The sequence below is a fragment of the Barbatula barbatula genome, assembly GCF_947034865.1.
Source record: "Barbatula barbatula genome assembly, chromosome: 19".
Classification (NCBI taxonomy): Eukaryota; Metazoa; Chordata; class Actinopteri; order Cypriniformes; family Nemacheilidae; genus Barbatula; species Barbatula barbatula.
In genome coordinates this window covers 17,692,011-17,709,261 of record NC_136782.1, presented here as the reverse complement: position 1 = coordinate 17,709,261, position 17,251 = coordinate 17,692,011, and the positions used below count along the sequence as shown (strand labels likewise).

The 17,251-nt window shown below is 38.2% G+C and overlaps 2 protein-coding genes across 3 annotated transcripts; one reads left to right on the top strand and one right to left on the bottom strand.

Moving 5' to 3' along the window:
• Nucleotides 1–490: 490 nt before the first annotated feature.
• On the bottom strand, nt 491–5,819 carry tmem106ba (transmembrane protein 106Ba). The gene is made up of 8 exons (XM_079480915.1): nt 5,337–5,819; nt 4,737–4,922; nt 4,544–4,607; nt 3,759–3,918; nt 3,513–3,653; nt 3,179–3,228; nt 3,044–3,097; nt 491–2,802 (listed from the first exon to the last, which is right to left on the bottom strand). Exons 2-8 carry the CDS (start codon nt 4,912–4,914, stop codon nt 2,682–2,684), a joined length of 768 nt encoding a protein of 255 aa, XP_079337041.1. The 5' UTR covers nt 4,915–4,922; nt 5,337–5,819; the 3' UTR covers nt 491–2,681.
• A 1,408-nt stretch (nt 5,820–7,227) lies between these two features.
• On the top strand, nt 7,228–16,363 carry lsr (lipolysis stimulated lipoprotein receptor). 2 transcript variants are annotated; one of them, XM_079480913.1, is made up of 11 exons: nt 7,228–8,047; nt 9,523–9,849; nt 10,118–10,237; nt 10,544–10,600; nt 12,694–12,840; nt 12,930–13,121; nt 13,210–13,260; nt 13,839–13,967; nt 14,367–14,655; nt 14,851–15,307; nt 15,491–16,361. In XM_079480913.1, the coding sequence occupies exons 1-11, from the start codon at nt 8,008–8,010 to the stop codon at nt 15,524–15,526; spliced, it is 1,845 nt and encodes a 614-aa protein (XP_079337039.1). In that variant the 5' UTR covers nt 7,228–8,007; the 3' UTR covers nt 15,527–16,361. The 2 variants fall into 2 exon arrangements, with proteins under 2 accessions (XP_079337039.1, XP_079337040.1); XM_079480914.1 differs by lacking the exon at nt 10,544–10,600 and having other exon boundaries at nt 15,491–16,363.
• Nucleotides 16,364–17,251: the final 888 nt, after the last annotated feature.

The following is a 17,251-nucleotide window of genomic DNA, read 5'->3' as shown; positions in this document are numbered from 1 at the left end:
AAAAGAAAAACCTTACTCACCTCAGTATTCTTAGCTTTTTATACTGTGCTAGGTTTTAATTGACTAGTTTGATGCGCTTGCATATAGCAAACAGTTACAAATTTGTAGTTTGAATGGGTTTCAATGGGGACATTTATGTCCAAACGGACCTGAGTGTATCAATTGTATGTACCTATAGTTTAAAAATACATTTATGAAAGCAAAATAGAGCAAACTATAAATATTCCAATAAAAATACACACCTTTTGCTAAATTTATGATGTTTGCATAAACACAGCCAAAATGACAAAGAAAACAAAACTGAAAAGGACAAAAATGACCAAAACAGCGCGCAGGGGTTAATTGTATCAAAGTGACATTAACCAGAGAGCTGTAGTTGTGAGACTTTAGCAACTACTACAGATGTGCAAAGTTCCGCAGAAGATATGGGACTGGAATGTTTACATAGCCTAGGTTTAGGGGTCAACCATAATGTTTTGTTACTTTATTTCAGAGGCAGAAATTAATCCAACAGAATATAATACATTTAGGTAATTAACCAAAGAGACACTGGCTTAATCCGAGTTAGCATCTCATAAACGTCTCCATTGTTATCGAACCATGCAAAAGACAACGCAACATACTTCTAGTTAAACAAATAAGAGCACATTTACAGTATATTGTTAGCATTTATAAGTATGCATGCTTTGGAGACATGTTTTAGAATTAACAGTTTTTTTATTCCTGCAGTCCATTCCTGTATGCATTGCGTTTGCGCTATCTAGTGGAATATTGTGGTAGTCACATCACAGTCAGTGGATCTAAATCCAGAAAAATGTAGAGTCAAACCAAAATTTATACACACTTTAAACGTTTCTCACATTATTACAGTTTATTGGTTTAGAAAATGGTAATGAAATATGACAGGAACTCAGAGTTAAACTGTGTCAGAACAAATGTATCTTGGCGATGTCAGATAACGTTGATAGAAAGGTATTTAATGGATTAGGTTGAAAAGCTGTCAGCTGGTAAACTTAAGTACACATTTAGATAATACCAATTTTCCACAGTCTGTGGTGTATTAGCAATTTAAAAGAAAACACTTAAGCAAAACATGGTCAGGTCAAAGTGTCTGAATCATTTGATCCCAAATGTATTTAGTTTATTCAACAAAATAGTTTTACTGATAGTCAACTGAAGAATTTTGGGGTATAATATGTCACAGTTTACATTATTTTGCTATCCTCACTTACATACATGAACTACAGTGAGCTGCAATATTAAAGAAATATCATAAATGATATCTGTGGTCTAAATAATTATTGGTTTTACTGTATATTCGTTATAAAGGAAATAACCAAACACTAATAAATCTTTAGATTTTTAGTTGTTAACATATTTTTATGTTTATTTTGTCCTATTTAAAAAATTGTTGAGAAACACTGTCCTAAATTTATGAATTTATTAATAATAACTAAATGTATGAAAATATGCCCAATTTGGACTAATAAACATAGTATAATAACAAATAACCAATGTTTTGTAACTAATATATAACACAAATGTTGTATAAAACAAAAATCATATTTATTGATATATCATTACCCTAAAATAAATGTTCAATGTCATCAAAAAATGTAATGTAAAAGTGCAGTTTCAACATAAAACAAGGAAATGAAACACACAACAACATCTAATAAATGTTCTACATCAATGTCAAGGAGAAACATTTGTGGTGGAATTTAGTGACCTAAGAAAAAAGATAAATGAGACTGTTTCAAGGCAACAACATAAACAAACGTTTCTGTGCATGCACGCTTTTATGGGACGAATTTAACTGACATCCGCAAAGAATAGAGTCCCCGCAGATTATTGCTGATATATTACATTAGCCAGCAAGTTAAAAGTATGTCTAGCCAGTATTATTTGGGTTATAATACTAGAGGAACTGCTACTTGATTAAACTTAAATGTAATACAATTTATGAAAAAATACAATTTAAAATAAGCCCCCATTAACTGATGATTTAATACCATTAATATACAATAAAATGTGGATATAAATAAAATATAAATAGTTATATTATTAGCCACTAGCCAGACAGATCAACAAACGAAGGCCTAAAGTTAACTTCAGGCCAGGTGTCTGATGAAAGCGTCTATACAACATAAAATGCTGCATTACTGCCCGTGCAAAAACCCAGATGACATCAATCAGGCCTTTTTCCAAAATAAAAACGAAATCGTAATCCATGATAAAAATAAAAAATGTTACACAAAACAAATGTATGTGTAATTGTTATGTGTAAGTTATTTACATGACAGTCTGAGGGGCTGGAAGTGGCCAGGCACAGAGGCATCTGTTAATGCTATTGGGTTGAAACATGTTGCTTACATATATACTGAATATGAGATTGAAAATAAAGTGACTAAAAGAATAACATTAACGTGTTAAAATGTAACACACTGGGAAACGTATAAAACAAACGGAAAAGATTAACGGATAACATTCTAGTGGTTTGATATTTTGCAGCCCTATGGTAAAACCTCTGTTGCTTCCATCCCATCTCCCAAATTATACTAAAGTGCTTCTGTGTAATAAGGCATTAACTCTCACTGATCAATCTTTCAACATTTGCTCAAGCATGCCGTTTTTGTTTCATCACATGAGAGCGTGAGGAATCATTCAATGTGGGGAAAGCATCACTGTATTATACTCATGTGTCCATGAGAAGATGTGGTGTTTGTCCTGCAGTCCACATACAGGTATTTCTCCTGAGACACCTGCTCAGCATGGCCAAAGTACACAGCGGTTACAGTCATCCTGGAGGGACACATTTGGAATAAATGGAGTAAGTGGATGAAGTGAATAATGTCCTTTTATGTAAACCAACCCAGCATGCCATCCAATGTCCAGAATAACTACATTAATAAATCAAATCGGATTGTTTACCTCTCTATAAATCAAAGTAAAGGTAAAGGTAACAGACAATACGTGTGGAATTTTGTCACAGACCACAGCCAGCAGCCAATCAGATTAACTCACTTGAAAGAAAAATACTTACTGCATCATGACAACAATGTTATGCACTTTAATTGTCGGCAAGGTGCAGTAGTCGCTGAAAAACAAAAAATAACAATTAAAATGCACATACAAGGATAAACTGTGTAAGAAAATCAATAACCGGTCAGGTACTTACAATATGTAGCCAATCTCATTGGCTATGATGGTGGGAACGGTGTAATCAATCTATAAATTAGGAAATTACATTTTTGCTAATGTAATCATTACATGCAGAGAAAAGCAGATTACAATGTCACATGCAACTGAAAAAACAGCTACTGTACACCGAAAGCATTACATTTGTATCTTTCAGTTATCTGAATGCACCTTACTCAGAGAAGCAATGTTCTAACTATGTTTTTTGTCGAGGCCCAAATATTAATCAATCAAAACATTTCTTAAGCTAATGGATACAGTTTTATTATGCACCTTTATATAACATTTTACAAACTAATTCGACCAACACACACCTGTCGCATATCGAGAGGGATAATAGTGGTAATGTTGCTGACGATAGACTTTCCAATAACAGTGTTGTAGAACTGGACCTGTGCTGAGATGTTGGCCACTTGAATTGGGTAGTAATTGTTGTTGGTGATGTTCAGGGTGTTCTGAGGAAGCAAAGAAATCTAGATTTAATAAAATCAAACCGAAACATAGTCAGAAGACTATTGGCAAAAGTGGTACATTTGAAATTCAATTGAAAAAGCAGATACCGTGATATTTAGGTAGATTTTCCGCTGGTCCATATCATAGGCAACATAGGCTGACTTCAAGCCAACGTAGGAGACGTCAATAGCACGAGGGAACAGAAAGAATACGGCCAGGCCAGACAGCAGCAGACACAGAAAGACTGACACAAACACGTACAGCGTCCTGTGATGTCGGAAATAAAATGCCATAAAGTCAAGACAGTTTCTGAAACTGGGTGGTGATATGTCTCCATGTACAGTCATATGCAGAGATAGTATTTCCACTATATCTACATAATACTTATGTAAGTGCAATATGTTTGTGCATGTGCTAGGGCTGGGCGATGTATCAAAGACAATATCAAGATAATTCTGCAAAGACATAAAATACCATATTTTGATGAATATGTCAAAGATGACTTACCCCTCATCTCTCACAAAATGGAACTTTTTTCATTATAAAAAGGGCTACAGCAAGCCAGACAGGTGTGGAATAAGACTACGAATTAAATAAATTATGATGATCAATTAATCTCCAAAAATAACTAACATTTTGTAACATGGGGAGGATTTGTATTTAATATAAAAAGTATTGGTCACATTCTTTGTGTTTTTGCACTTTGTATCTTCTAAAACGCAATTCGAGTTGTTTAATGGGGCAAGGGAACGGAATTATTCAAGAGCAAAATTGTAAAGATCGAGGATGAAAATGTTTAAAATGAAAAGATATTGATATAACACATTTTAAATATATCGCCCAGCCCTATGCGATTATCCAATTTCATGCAGAAACAATTCACGGAACCTACGTTCGTCTTGGCCTTAGCCTTTGGTCACTGTATGGTATCAAAGCAACTAGCTCGTTGTCTTGGTCTGTAAAAATAACAATAAAAGGAAGTTAAAATGAACTGTTTGCACACATAAAGAGCTATATAATATACAGCCACTTTGCTTTAAACAAATCTACAGATAGATATTGTAGATTGACAGATCTGTTCCCACCTCTTGGGATCCTCCCTGTCCCTTGACAGGTTGGACAGGTGACACTGTCCTTGCCTGTAAATTCAACATACGGAAACTGTGACACATCGTGTTTATCATCCTCGCTGTGAGGCTCCGAGTCAGTGAGAGTCTCCTCGTCTTCTTTTTGCTTTGGTATAGAAGTGAGAGACTTCCCCATGGTTGCACCTGTCATGAAAGAAAGTCAACGTCAAATCTGAAATAAGCACACATACTTTTCACGTGACTGAGAATGCATTTAGTCTTATGGTCAAACTGAGGGAAAACACTGGTAAACCAGACACGTGCTGACAAACCACTCAGTAGTGACCTTTAACCTAGTAAACTGGCTTTGTGTGTTGGTAAACAGACATGCAAGTGCTGTACATGCAAATGGTAACAGATGATATGAGATCTACGTTATACGGTCGCATTGACTGTATATCATATTAATGCATCGGATCAGTTTTTACTTTATACTCATTGATAACATGTAACACCGCTGCAAATAGGCCGTGTTACAAAACCCGTCAAATTCCATATGAAATGCTTTAGTTTTACTTTAAGGTCTTTTATGATGTAATATGAAACGATTACTATTACCTTATTTTAAGAGTTCCGTCTTCTGCCTGAATAATACTACAGTCAGTCACTATGATGTCGTTATTCTGTTTCTGTCCCAATGTTGCTTACTTCGCAAACTCGACAAACCCCACCTCCTATCTTCAACGGGGTCGAATGATTGGACTAAAGCTACGCACGTCAATGTTATAGCCAATCACGCGGTAGGCTTGCTGCGTACCTCTTGTTCCGATTGGCTGTCGAAGTGTTTTCAATGCCAGTCCAAACCCGTGTGTGGGATTTTGCTCAGAGATGACGTATTCTTCAATGCAAAACCCGGAAGCGAATTAGCTTTTTCGGACTTGCTTTAAAGGCTAAATTCTGCTGTCCGAAATCGCATACTGTGACAGTACGTACTAAACTTGAATAAGTTCCTACATATCGGCCGATAAAACAGCACGTTCTGAACAGTATGAGTGGGAGTAGTATGAATACATTTCGGATATACTGCGGCCGCTGTTTTGTGGTCACGTGACCTTTGTATGCTCTTTGACCTATGACGTATTAAAAACAACCTACTTTTTTATTAATTTATTTATTGGCACCTACATTAAAAACGGCCTACATTGATAAATCTTCATAAAGTCGAGCGTTGATAAAAACATAAGTTCACGAGAAATGTATGAATTTATTTATTGGCACCTACATTAAAAACGGCCTGCATTAAATAAATCGACTATATATTTAATTTACTTTTTAAATTTGACCTTTGCGGCATCATGGGATACATACCTTAACTTTATATAATTTGTATGATCCTTCTTTGGAGCTGTCCTGACTACATTGGCGGTTGTAAATTATCTATATGTGTGTTTGTGACAAATATAAATCTTGAATCTTGAAATGGGATATAAAAGTGCACATCCGATCCACACTCACTCACAATCTTGACGGAAGCAGTCGACCATCCGGGTATGTTTCACCTACTGTTTTTGGCATAGGCCTACCGAGGTTTCCGACATACCATCATGACCCATTCTCGCTTTCGCCTACTATATAGTATGGAAAAGGGGAATTTCGGACGCATAAACTGCATCTGAAATCGCTCACTTGTTCACTCATGCACTATTCCCTATAAAGCAAAAGCTAAATAGTCCATATATGGGGTTAGAAGTGAATGAAGATGAGTGAACAATTTCGGTCACTGACGTGATTTATTCTGCGTCTGACAGTACTGTCGCAGACATTCGTCATAATGCATATTACACATGTGTGGCTTTGATGGATTATTTTATAAAATCGTAAGAAGATCAGGGAGCAATAAGCACGACGGTGATCCTTACGACTTCCCTATGACTTACAAAGGAATCATGTTCCTGTACACTGAAATGTTGAGCAGAACTGCGTTTCCTGATATTGTAAGCAGTCATTTTGCTGAGTGTTTTGCCACCCTTGGGGTGCGCTCCGGCATGCTCACATGGTGTTTATGCGGTCAAGTGACGACACATCCTACCCTCTATAAGCGTACATTAGTGGCATTGATGGTCACTCTCCACCAACCGTTTCAAATCAGACGGTTGATTCCCGTTGCATCATGGGAAATATGAGTGAGCGAGACGACAACACTACAAAAATGGCGGACACCCGATATAGTGCACTATATAGGAGATAGGGGCGCTTACTTCCGGGTTAGCCTACAAAATACGTCATCTTTAGTACTGGAAATTTTGCTATAGGTCTTTCTTGTCCGCTTTATTTAGACTATACATACAATAGTTCAAATGAAACTATACTGCAATTTTGCGTTATACAAAATAAAATACTAATCTAGATCTGTTTATAGTAATCAGTGAACGTGTAGCCAGTAATAAAAGCTCCTCCTACTTTCTCATGATGTAAAGGTATATAAAAGAATAATTCACATTTGTTTAGAGAACCATTAAAGCTGTAGAAGGATAGATTTTGTACAAACTGGGTTGTTTGAATTCCCCATGTATAAAAGCAAAACCACAAAGTATGGTAAAACATTTTTGCTGCCTTACGCTTTTATTTACAACCAAATTGTCCCTGCGAGTCATTTCATATTACTATTGTACATTTTGACAAAGTTCTGTGGCCTTACAACGGGTACAGGAGAGACGGTTAAGATTTAAAAAGAGATAAGTATTAAAAGTCATGCAATGTTGCATTCGTTTACAAACAGGAACAGGGAAAACATAGAAGTATCAAAGTTAAAATATCAAAGCAGGTCTACCGAAGCTAGAATGCTACAACTTTGGTGATTTTTAACCAGGCCTACGCAAGATCAGCAGTGGACTAAACCATTTCTTCCTGCAAAGGTGGATTACAGGGCGTTGTACTAGTAAACGATTTGGGTTACTGTCGTCGGGTCGGCTGTGCAGTTACAGAGTATTTGTTTAAAACCAACTTTTCTGCTGTGGAAGAAACAAAAGATGTTTTTACCAGTCCGCAGTTTTAAACGTGCAAACTATTGCTCTCATTGAGACCCCTGTGAATATTCTCGCGAAGCGTTAGCAAAGGCCCTCTGCGCTCACCTGAGTTTCGGGTTACATTTTCAGACCTTCCCCGCAGTAGGAAATGGACGACGCACCTGTCTGAGAAAAACAAAGCTCTTTTATCGACACTTCTCTCGGACGTTTTTGGGATTCTAATATTTTTATAACCCTTATGTTTTAACGGATCTCGAGTAAACATGCCGCAGGGTATACTCTTTACCCTCTTCTTGTTAACAGGTAGGGGCGTTTTCTTTCTTTTTAGTCACCAAAGCCCATGTGCGAGCAATTGAACGATCTGTTTTATCTGTTGATGAATCTACAGTTTTCGGCATAAGCCTCTTTTATTTTTGTTTATTACAGAACTGGGTCTTAATACAGATGTGTTTGGGGCCTAGCTTTACTGGGTATCGACCAATAACAACAAACAGCGTCTTCTTGTCGTGTACTAAGTACTAAACTTGACCATATTTGGGAGAACATATTACGTTATTATAATAATTATTATTACCCATTTTTAACGAATGGTGTTAAAGGGGAAAGTCACTACTATTTGAATATCATTGCAACCATTATATACCATAGGCTATATATTATACGTATGCCATATATATTTTACAGTAACGTTAGACTTGGCACATATTGTAGTGCAATGGTTTGGAAATCTTAGAAATCACGTGTATTGTTATATATTTGGTTGTTGTTAAGCAAAGGATTAGCGTGGGCATGCAGGTGGTCCCATTCTAAAATGGTATCGGTCAGCTGGCGCGTGAGTCACATCCGTTGAAAGACGTGCTTTGAAGTCCCTACAGTTTGAGGTCACATTGTGACGTCACACATGCGAGAAGTGTCACTTTAATTAAAAGAGAAATCATTGACCTGACACATTGGGGTCCTGTTTGAGCCACAGAATCAATTCCGCCGTCATTTTCAAAGGTGTCATTAAATAGTTTTGCATGAAAGCACTGTTTAATTATAGCTGTTGTTATTTGAGCTTTGTGTTAAAGGATCTCTTATTTACTTTTGACTTGCTTGAAAATATTTACAAACAAAATCTGACATGCATGAAACAATGTCACACTGTTTGTTTACATCACTTTTTATTATAGTGGTCGTGAATAGATAAAGAAAATCAGTTTAAAACCTTAAAGACTTTCTTTCCTCTGGAAGACAAAAGCAGATATTCTGAGAAATGGCTTGGGGGTTTTGTGTCCTTGAAATGGAAGTCAATGGTGGGCAATGCTGTATCAAGGTTCTTGAAAATATAATTTTTTGTGTTCTGCAGAGTAATTCAGGTTTGAAATGATGTTAGGGTCAGGGTGAGTGAGTGATAAAATCATATTCATATTTGGATGAACAATGACTTCATGGTCTGACTTCAGTACAACCAAAAAATGTGAGTGGGGTGTAAATGTGAGTTGGTTGTTAGTTTCACGATAATGTTTTCGTGTTTTGCTTTCAAGAGAGTCACCATTCTTTATTGAACTCTGAAAAGCTTTCTGTTGTCCGTTTTGATGTAAACTTTACAAGCCTTAGACCTTTTATAAGCAAGATCTTTAAGTTTATATGTAGTCTGAATCTCAATTCTATACTGCAGTCTTTACAGGCATTTTAATCTCTCTTTATATTAGGAATTACATTTGTGAAATCTGATATAAATATACATTTACATGAATGGAATGCTGTTATATTAACAGATGTTTTCTCTCCCACAGGTTTCAGCACAGCCATCAATGTGATCTGCCCTTACCCACGCCTGGTGGTCATATTATTCCAGCCGGTCAACCTTCGCTGCGATTTCTCCACCACGGCTACAATGCCCCCTTTGGTCACCTGGAAGTATAAGTCTTTTTGCCGAGACCCCATCCAAGCTGCGATGAACCCCAGCAGTGCTGACAATGCCTTGGCTAATGCCAACCCCAACTACAACCCCAACATAGAGTGTGCGGACAGCGCCAGGACCGTTCGCATAGTGGCTTCAAAACAGACGGCCATCTCACTTGGGGCGGAGTATCAGGGTCGCCAGATCAGCATCACTGATAGTAAGTTAAAATGTGTGGCGTTACTGGAGATGCATCATTTTAATGAGGTTTTAAAGGAATAGTGTTTTAAGTAGAGTTTGAAAGAGTGAAATTAAATTTCCGACATTGATTCAAAACTCTGGAGATTTCAGTCCAAATCTCATTCTTTTAATCGAGATTTGCAAGAAAAAAATGCTGTGTTATGTCATTGATGCTTCTTTTGTGTTTCATGAGTTTGCATAAAATAATTTCGTTTTTGCCTGCGAGTAAATCAAAATGTTTTACTCAGAGGCGGACCTTACCATTTCTCAGACCGCATGGGGCGACAGCGGTGTGTACGTCTGTAACGTGGCTTCATCTCAGGACCTTACAGGAAATGGCGAGTGTTACACAGAACTCATTGTGCTCGGTAAGTTTTAACCTTCTTGTACACCATAATAAGCATCTCATCATAGCTGATTACATCACAGACATGCGCACGGGTTACTCATTCAGACTTTGTTGTGTTTTGGTTGGGTTTGGCGCTTTTTATTTTAGATCTAGGAAGTTGCTTGAGTTTCTTTTTGTTTTTAGACCTGGTAGTTCAGTTCAGTTTGCTTGTGAAGGATTCTATGAAATAGTAGTTTAGTTAGTAATTCAGATCTCTCTTTATTTTTACTTGGGCCAGTGTGCTGCGGCCTTTTTTAGTAATTATGGCTTTATCTTTCCTTCACAGAGAGAAAGTCAAATACTACAGACCTGCTGCCTGGCATTGATTTACTGATCATGGAAGGTAGAATATGTACTTCTGTAGAGGTTTCATTAGATTTGGGGCTTTGCTTGAATCCCTCACCAGCCAGAATCATCAGGTCTCGCTAGCTGTAGATATACTGACACATTCTCACAAAGTACTTTAACAATAACAGTTACAGATCTTTGTCCGAATCGACTGATCTTGTTGTTTAATTTGAGTTAAAATTGTTGGTTTGAGCAAACTGAAACGAATATTGGAAACAGGTTGATTACTATGGTCAATAGTTTAGTTGTCGTTGACAAAAATGCTTGACCACAGAGTTTGGCCAATCAGAATCAAGTATTCCAGAGAGCTCTGTACATTTTCAACAGTATGGTTGAGATGCGTGATTTTATTTAGTTTATGCTTTTGTTCGTCACATTTTGTTTTTGAAACAGAGTATCTGTATCTGTCTGATACAGAGAGTTTAGTCGCTTTGTGTCTGTGTTATAGTATGTTGTTATGGCATCGTATTGGAATTGTGCCCTGAAAGAGTGTTGTGCGGTCGAAACCTGCCCAGCTGGTTTCTCTTTACGTGTGCCATTTTTTATGTGTTTGCTATACTGCAGCTCTTTACAGAAGTGGTATTTCTAAAGAATTGACAGACATGTGCACACATGAAGCTGAATGCACTTGCATAAAAAATACCAATTTCTGTCAGTAAAATATCCTAAAACCAGTAGGGCTGCGTAATATATTATAGATTTCAGTTGAGTACTTACAGTTAGATTTCGACCGATATGGGTTTTTCTCTGGCCAATGGCGATTTTTAAAAATCAGGCCAGATGATATATGAGGCAGATATATCAACATTTCTTAAAATCGAATTAAGTGATCAGAAGTGATACAGAAAATTGCTAAAATTAATAATTTATTGAAGACATGTCACTCTTCAAATCAGTTCACTTGATTGAGAAAGTGTTTATTGCAGGCTACAAGATAGCGGTCTAATTCATAGTAATAATACATTGCTCAACTTTTAAGCACCTTCTCAAACTGTTCTGAATCATGCTTTTTGTTTATGTTTTTTGGCAAACACTGCTATTAGTCAAATGATCATAATCTAAGCGAAAAGGAAAATAGAAAGCGCAGCCTACTGCTCATACCTGCGTTTTTAGTTATATTTAGCTTTTACTGTGTGTTCACATAGAGCGCGAATGAGGCGTCAAGCGCGAGTGATTTACATGTTAAGTCAATGCAAAGACGCGATAGACGCGCTTGCGGCTTCATTTCATGCGCGAATGAAGCGAATGACGCGAATGACGCGATGAAGCGAATTTCACGCGCGAATGAAGCGAGTAAACACAAAATGTTCAAGCGTCCAACTACTCGCGAATAGCGCGTTTTTGACGCCTCATTCGCGCTCTATGTGAACACACAGTTAGCCTTCTATTTTATCGGACAGTAGAAAGGTCAAATGCGTTTAAACAGCCACAAAAGAACGAGGGGAAACAACAAGTCAAACTTTAAACTTTGGCTGAAGACTTAAAAGTTCGGTTTAATGATGAAAAACTTACTGAGCAAGCAGAATGTTTTCTCTTCGTTTCAGATTTCTAACGCACACTGACATTGTCCAGCGTGTCTTGCGGCTGTCAGAGCAGAAAAAAAACCCTTCTCTCTGTATGTTTAACGGTCGCGTTCTTTTGGAAATTGTGTGCACCATTTGATAGTTACTTTTTGTACTTGGTATTAAGATGCGTCTTTTAACAAGGCATGGCTGCACAGTGTGAGTTGCTCCGTCTCACAGTTTCAGAGGGAGAGAAATTCTCAGGTACAGAAACAGTATTGGAGTTTATCAAGCTATACATTGCGGAGTTGAAGACGACAGTTTCTATTATTCCACGCTTCTTCACAGCATCATGAAGCTACGCCGTTGTTGTTATTTTGAATAACCCCTCTAAAGGCGGATCTTACAAACCGCTCCTTTAACAGACATCTTCTATAAACTCGTCACATCATCATATATCACATATTGTGTAATGTCTCAAGTAGGAGGATACTAGCCCTTGAGGTTTTTTATTATTCATTTAACATAGTAAATAGCCATCTCTAGAAATGAAATAAGGAACTATGTGTTTTTTGTTCTTGTCCAGACTGGTTGTTGGTGGTATTGGTGGTCTTGGGCTTCCTTTTGCTCCTGCTCCTGATGGGGATCTGCTGGTGTCAATGTTGTCCTCACACCTGCTGCTGTTACGTCAGCTGTCCCTGCTGCCCAGAGCGCTGCTGTTGTCCACGTGCCTGTGAGTGCTGAAATGACAAATCCATTAGTATAAATTATTTCGCATTATGATTATTTTAAATGTCTAACTTAGTGACTGTTTGTCTACAGTATACGAGGCTGGTAAAATGGTGAAGTCAGGCATCCCCCATAGTCAGTACGCAGCCACCCTCTACGCCCCAAGCATGTACGGTCAACCAGCTTATGGAGCCGCAACGGGCATACCCATGCTACCTATGCCAGCGGGTGTCGGCGGACCACCCTCCAACGGCTACGGCAGAGACTATGATGGGGCCAGCTCAGGTTTGAAATAAAACTTTTTAAATTGAACGACCTTGCTTTTGCATTAATGAAAGGTGTTATGGTTTGATCATTTGTTCTCTCCGTACAGTTGGTCAGGGGTCGCAGTTGCCACTGCTGCAAGATCACGACAGCGGAGGAAGTGAGCGGCAGATTTCTTTACTACTGTACTGTACTGTACTGTACTTAACTTGGATTTGTCTTTGAAACGGACTCTGTGTGCAAGCAAACAGGGTTGGGAATAGATCTTCGAGTGCTATGATCACGCGAATGCAGATCTTGAAATGACTGCAAACTTTTTCAATGGGGGTTATGCGTAGCAAAACTTTCTGTTCTGATGTGACACGAGTCAGCAAAAATGTTTTAGGAAGTACTGTTACACCATGTTTTAAAATGTTTAAATTATAATGGATTCTAATGCGTTTCCAATATCTTTTGCCATGTCATGTTTGTCGCACCGGTTGCGTCCCGGTTCTAAAAATGAGAGAATCTTGTGCATGTATGTGATGCTAAAGCTTTATCCTCTCTTCTTTTCTAAAGCATGTCATTAATTTTTACTAAATTTGATTTACTTGCCGTGGCAATTTTCTTAGAATTGTACAAAATACTCAAGTAGACAATATGTAAATGAATGACTAGTCCAGAGTTTCCTTTAGATATTTTTACATTATTCGGCTCAGCCGTGCAGCTTCACAGATCTGAAGTATTTTTTGTTTTTAGCCCGCAGTGGATACCGCGTTCAGGCCAACCAAGATGGAAACCCGACTCGGGTGCTTTACTATATGGAGCGAGAACTAGCCAACCTCGACCCCAGTCGCCCAGGAAACGCTCCAGGGCAATACAATCGTTGTAAGTTCTGACCGATGTGGGGGTCTGTCCTCTATTTTGAAGGTGTAGACTTGGTAAACAAACAAACAAACCATTGTTCTTGGTAACAAACCCTTATTTTAAGCTTCGGCTGTTCAACAATTAATCGTGAATAATCGCATCCAGTATAAAAGTATGTTAACATAATATATGTCTGTGCACTGTTTATATTCATTTTGTATTTATTAATGCATACACGTATACATTTCAGAAAATATGCAATATAAAAATGAATAAATGTTATTAGGGAATGCTTGCGTTGTAATTGATTAATGCAACCTTTTATTTAATATCTTATATTGTGGTCTTATTTTATGCTTGTCTTTTCTCATTTGTGTGGTCATTATGTCAATTGCTTTTGATCTTTATCTTGTCTTTCAGTGGATGCTATGAGTGAGGTAAGCTCACTGCATGACAATCCAGACTCTCGGAACCGAGGCCGTTCGAGACCTCCTCAGCTCAACACGGTGTACGACGACGTGGATGAAAACATGAGCACCATCAGCAGTGTCTCTCAACACGTCCGTCGGGACGAACCCAGACGTGAAGGCGAGTTTCGCGGACGTGCACGCTCTGTGGAAAACTTGGATGATCTTGGCCGCAATTACAGAGACCGAGATGACTATCCACCCGCTCGACGAGACGGTGGGCCCAGGGGCGGCAGGAGAGGGTAAGTGAAACAATGACAATTTGTTTTGATAAAACTCAAACCAGTAAGAGATAACACATAAAGTCTGTAAGACCGGCTGTCCATTCACTGATTGTTTGATACATGCATGAACTTTCTCAATATGGGAAGCTCTGCTCTGCTGGATTTTTGGAGATCAGGACACTACGAATCAGTCTTATTATTTTGCCCGTTTAGTTCAGATGATGAATGGAGCAGCAGTGGAAGAGGTAATGACCGTGTCCCCGATGACGGCCGGCGCCGCAACTACTCTCCCGGTCCCCGCCGCGTCGACTCCTTCCGTGGGGTCGGCTTTCAGGGTCGCCGCAGCCGTAGTCGAGACGACCTGCAGGATCTGGAGCGCAACAGTGATCGCGGAGGACGGGATGCTTACGACGACAGCTTCCTGCGGGAGGCCATGGAGAAGAAAAAGTTGGGCGAGCAGCAGAGGGGCCGCAGCAGAGAGCATCTGGACAGCGAAAGTGACCGTTCTGAACGTAACAGAGGGGGAAACAGAGGACCTCCACCTCTGCCCCTCGCCCCGGCTGCTGGAAACCCTGATCGTCGTGGAAACTACAACTTTCAGCCACTTCCACCTGCCTACATGGACGACAGTGATAGTTTGGCATCAAACAAAAAGAGCAACTTAAAGAAGGTATGAACCAACCTTACAAACCTTATATTTTTTAGGATATTGTATCAACAGACAAACCAAAAAAGGGGCAATGTCTGTACATATCGGAAAATGCAAATGGAAAACGGAAGCATTTCTGTAATATTTCCAGTCATGATATGATTTTCGTAATAACACAAGTCATCTGTGTTTCTTTTTGCGCAGAATGGAGCCGTGAGCAGAGAGAGTTTGGTGGTATAACTGTGATGGATGCTCAGTTGAAAGATGTTTGGGGTGGGGAAGAGTCAGGAGTAATTGGGTGCTGAGATTTGTGTGTATATTCAAATTTCTTGAATTTTTATTATGTTTGCATAATATTAATTGTAGTGCCACAAACGGTTTAGATTATGATGTGCTTTTACAGCTTTGGCTTGTTTGTAAACTTGAAAGAAGTACTTTGAAATATCCGATCAACATTTTTGTCTGGTTTGAACTATGAGAGCTGTCTCCCACCGTGACTACACCAGACGTGACACGCCCCATTTAATAAAACATAAATTTCTTAAATAGAACCCATTGTAGCTTCTTCAACCCTAAATAATTGAATCAACATACATTTTCTAATTTGTTGCGATGTCGTATCTGGTGTAGCCACAGTGTTACACTGCATGAGTTTCATGTTTTTAATACATATTCAGTTGTCGTGAGAAGATGCAGGCTTCTAATTTTTCAGGTATTGTTTTTTAATTCAAGATATTTTAATGTAATACAAAGAAATGTTTGATTCTGATGAACTGGAATTATGCATGCATGCGTGTGTGTGGAGTGTGCATCGTCTGCAGTTGAATGATTGTGCTGTAATTTTGTATTTTTTAATGCATCAAATGAAAAGTTTTATAAAATATTCTGTTTTGTTTATAATGTGTATATATTTTTATACATTTTGCTTAGAAATACTTAATGTACTAACTCAGATTTGGTCTTACTGTGGGTCACCATAGAGATGTGTTGTGCAGTGATGTCATAACCTCATATAGTTTCGTTGTATAAATACTGCGATTGACAATAAAGTTTTCCAATGTATGAAATTATCTTGAGAAAAATTTTGTTGCATTTTAAGACTTCAGGATTTTGTTATAATGCTGGCCACTGGATAGCAGTCACCTGTACTGTAACTTAATATATGTCATAGAATACCTCTGTACATATAGTGTTTGTTTACCTCATAAATATGCCACACACCAAATAATACTGATGCAAATTTTAAAAGTTGATCATGTGCATGTATCAACAGTGCACATTTGCTGTAGGTAATGCAGACCATAGTGTTTGCAGGCTGGCTGTTATCTGGTGTTGCCTGGTGAGCATAAGCATCTTTTCCAACCCAGATGGATGAGGAGGACCAACAACTGCCTCTACGTATGTGCGAGTGAGATGTAGTTTGTGAAATCCACCCCTGGTGTCTTGCCAAGATCACAGCGGAGAGGTAGCCATCAATGTTTTCTTCCATCTGGTGTCTTAAAGCAGCCATTCCTTAAGGAAGCCTGGCCTGTGTTTCTAAGCAAAGATGAGGACCAGTGACAAGCGCTTCTTACGAAAGCGCAGATAACCTCATGGATCAGACTGACGTCTGTGAAATTGGGGGTTTTGTAATAAAATCTCATAGTAATGAACGTTTAATGCAATCATGAGTATACCAGTACATATCGAGCTTATTTTAACCATGAATTTAACAGATTTAATCTATATTTTCTATGCTAAACACTGCATAGTTTGCGCAATATAAAATGCTAATTCTAATTTCAGTTTGATATAAAGCAGTGTTGTGATTTAGAGCGCTGTGTTTATATAATTTGTTGGTTTGTTTGTTAAAACAGGCTATTAATCAAATCTGGGTGTAAAAATCACAATACATTGTGTCAGTGGCACACGCCACCAGATAAATAGTAAGGAGTGTTGGAGAGAGAGAAAGAGAGAGAGAGAAAG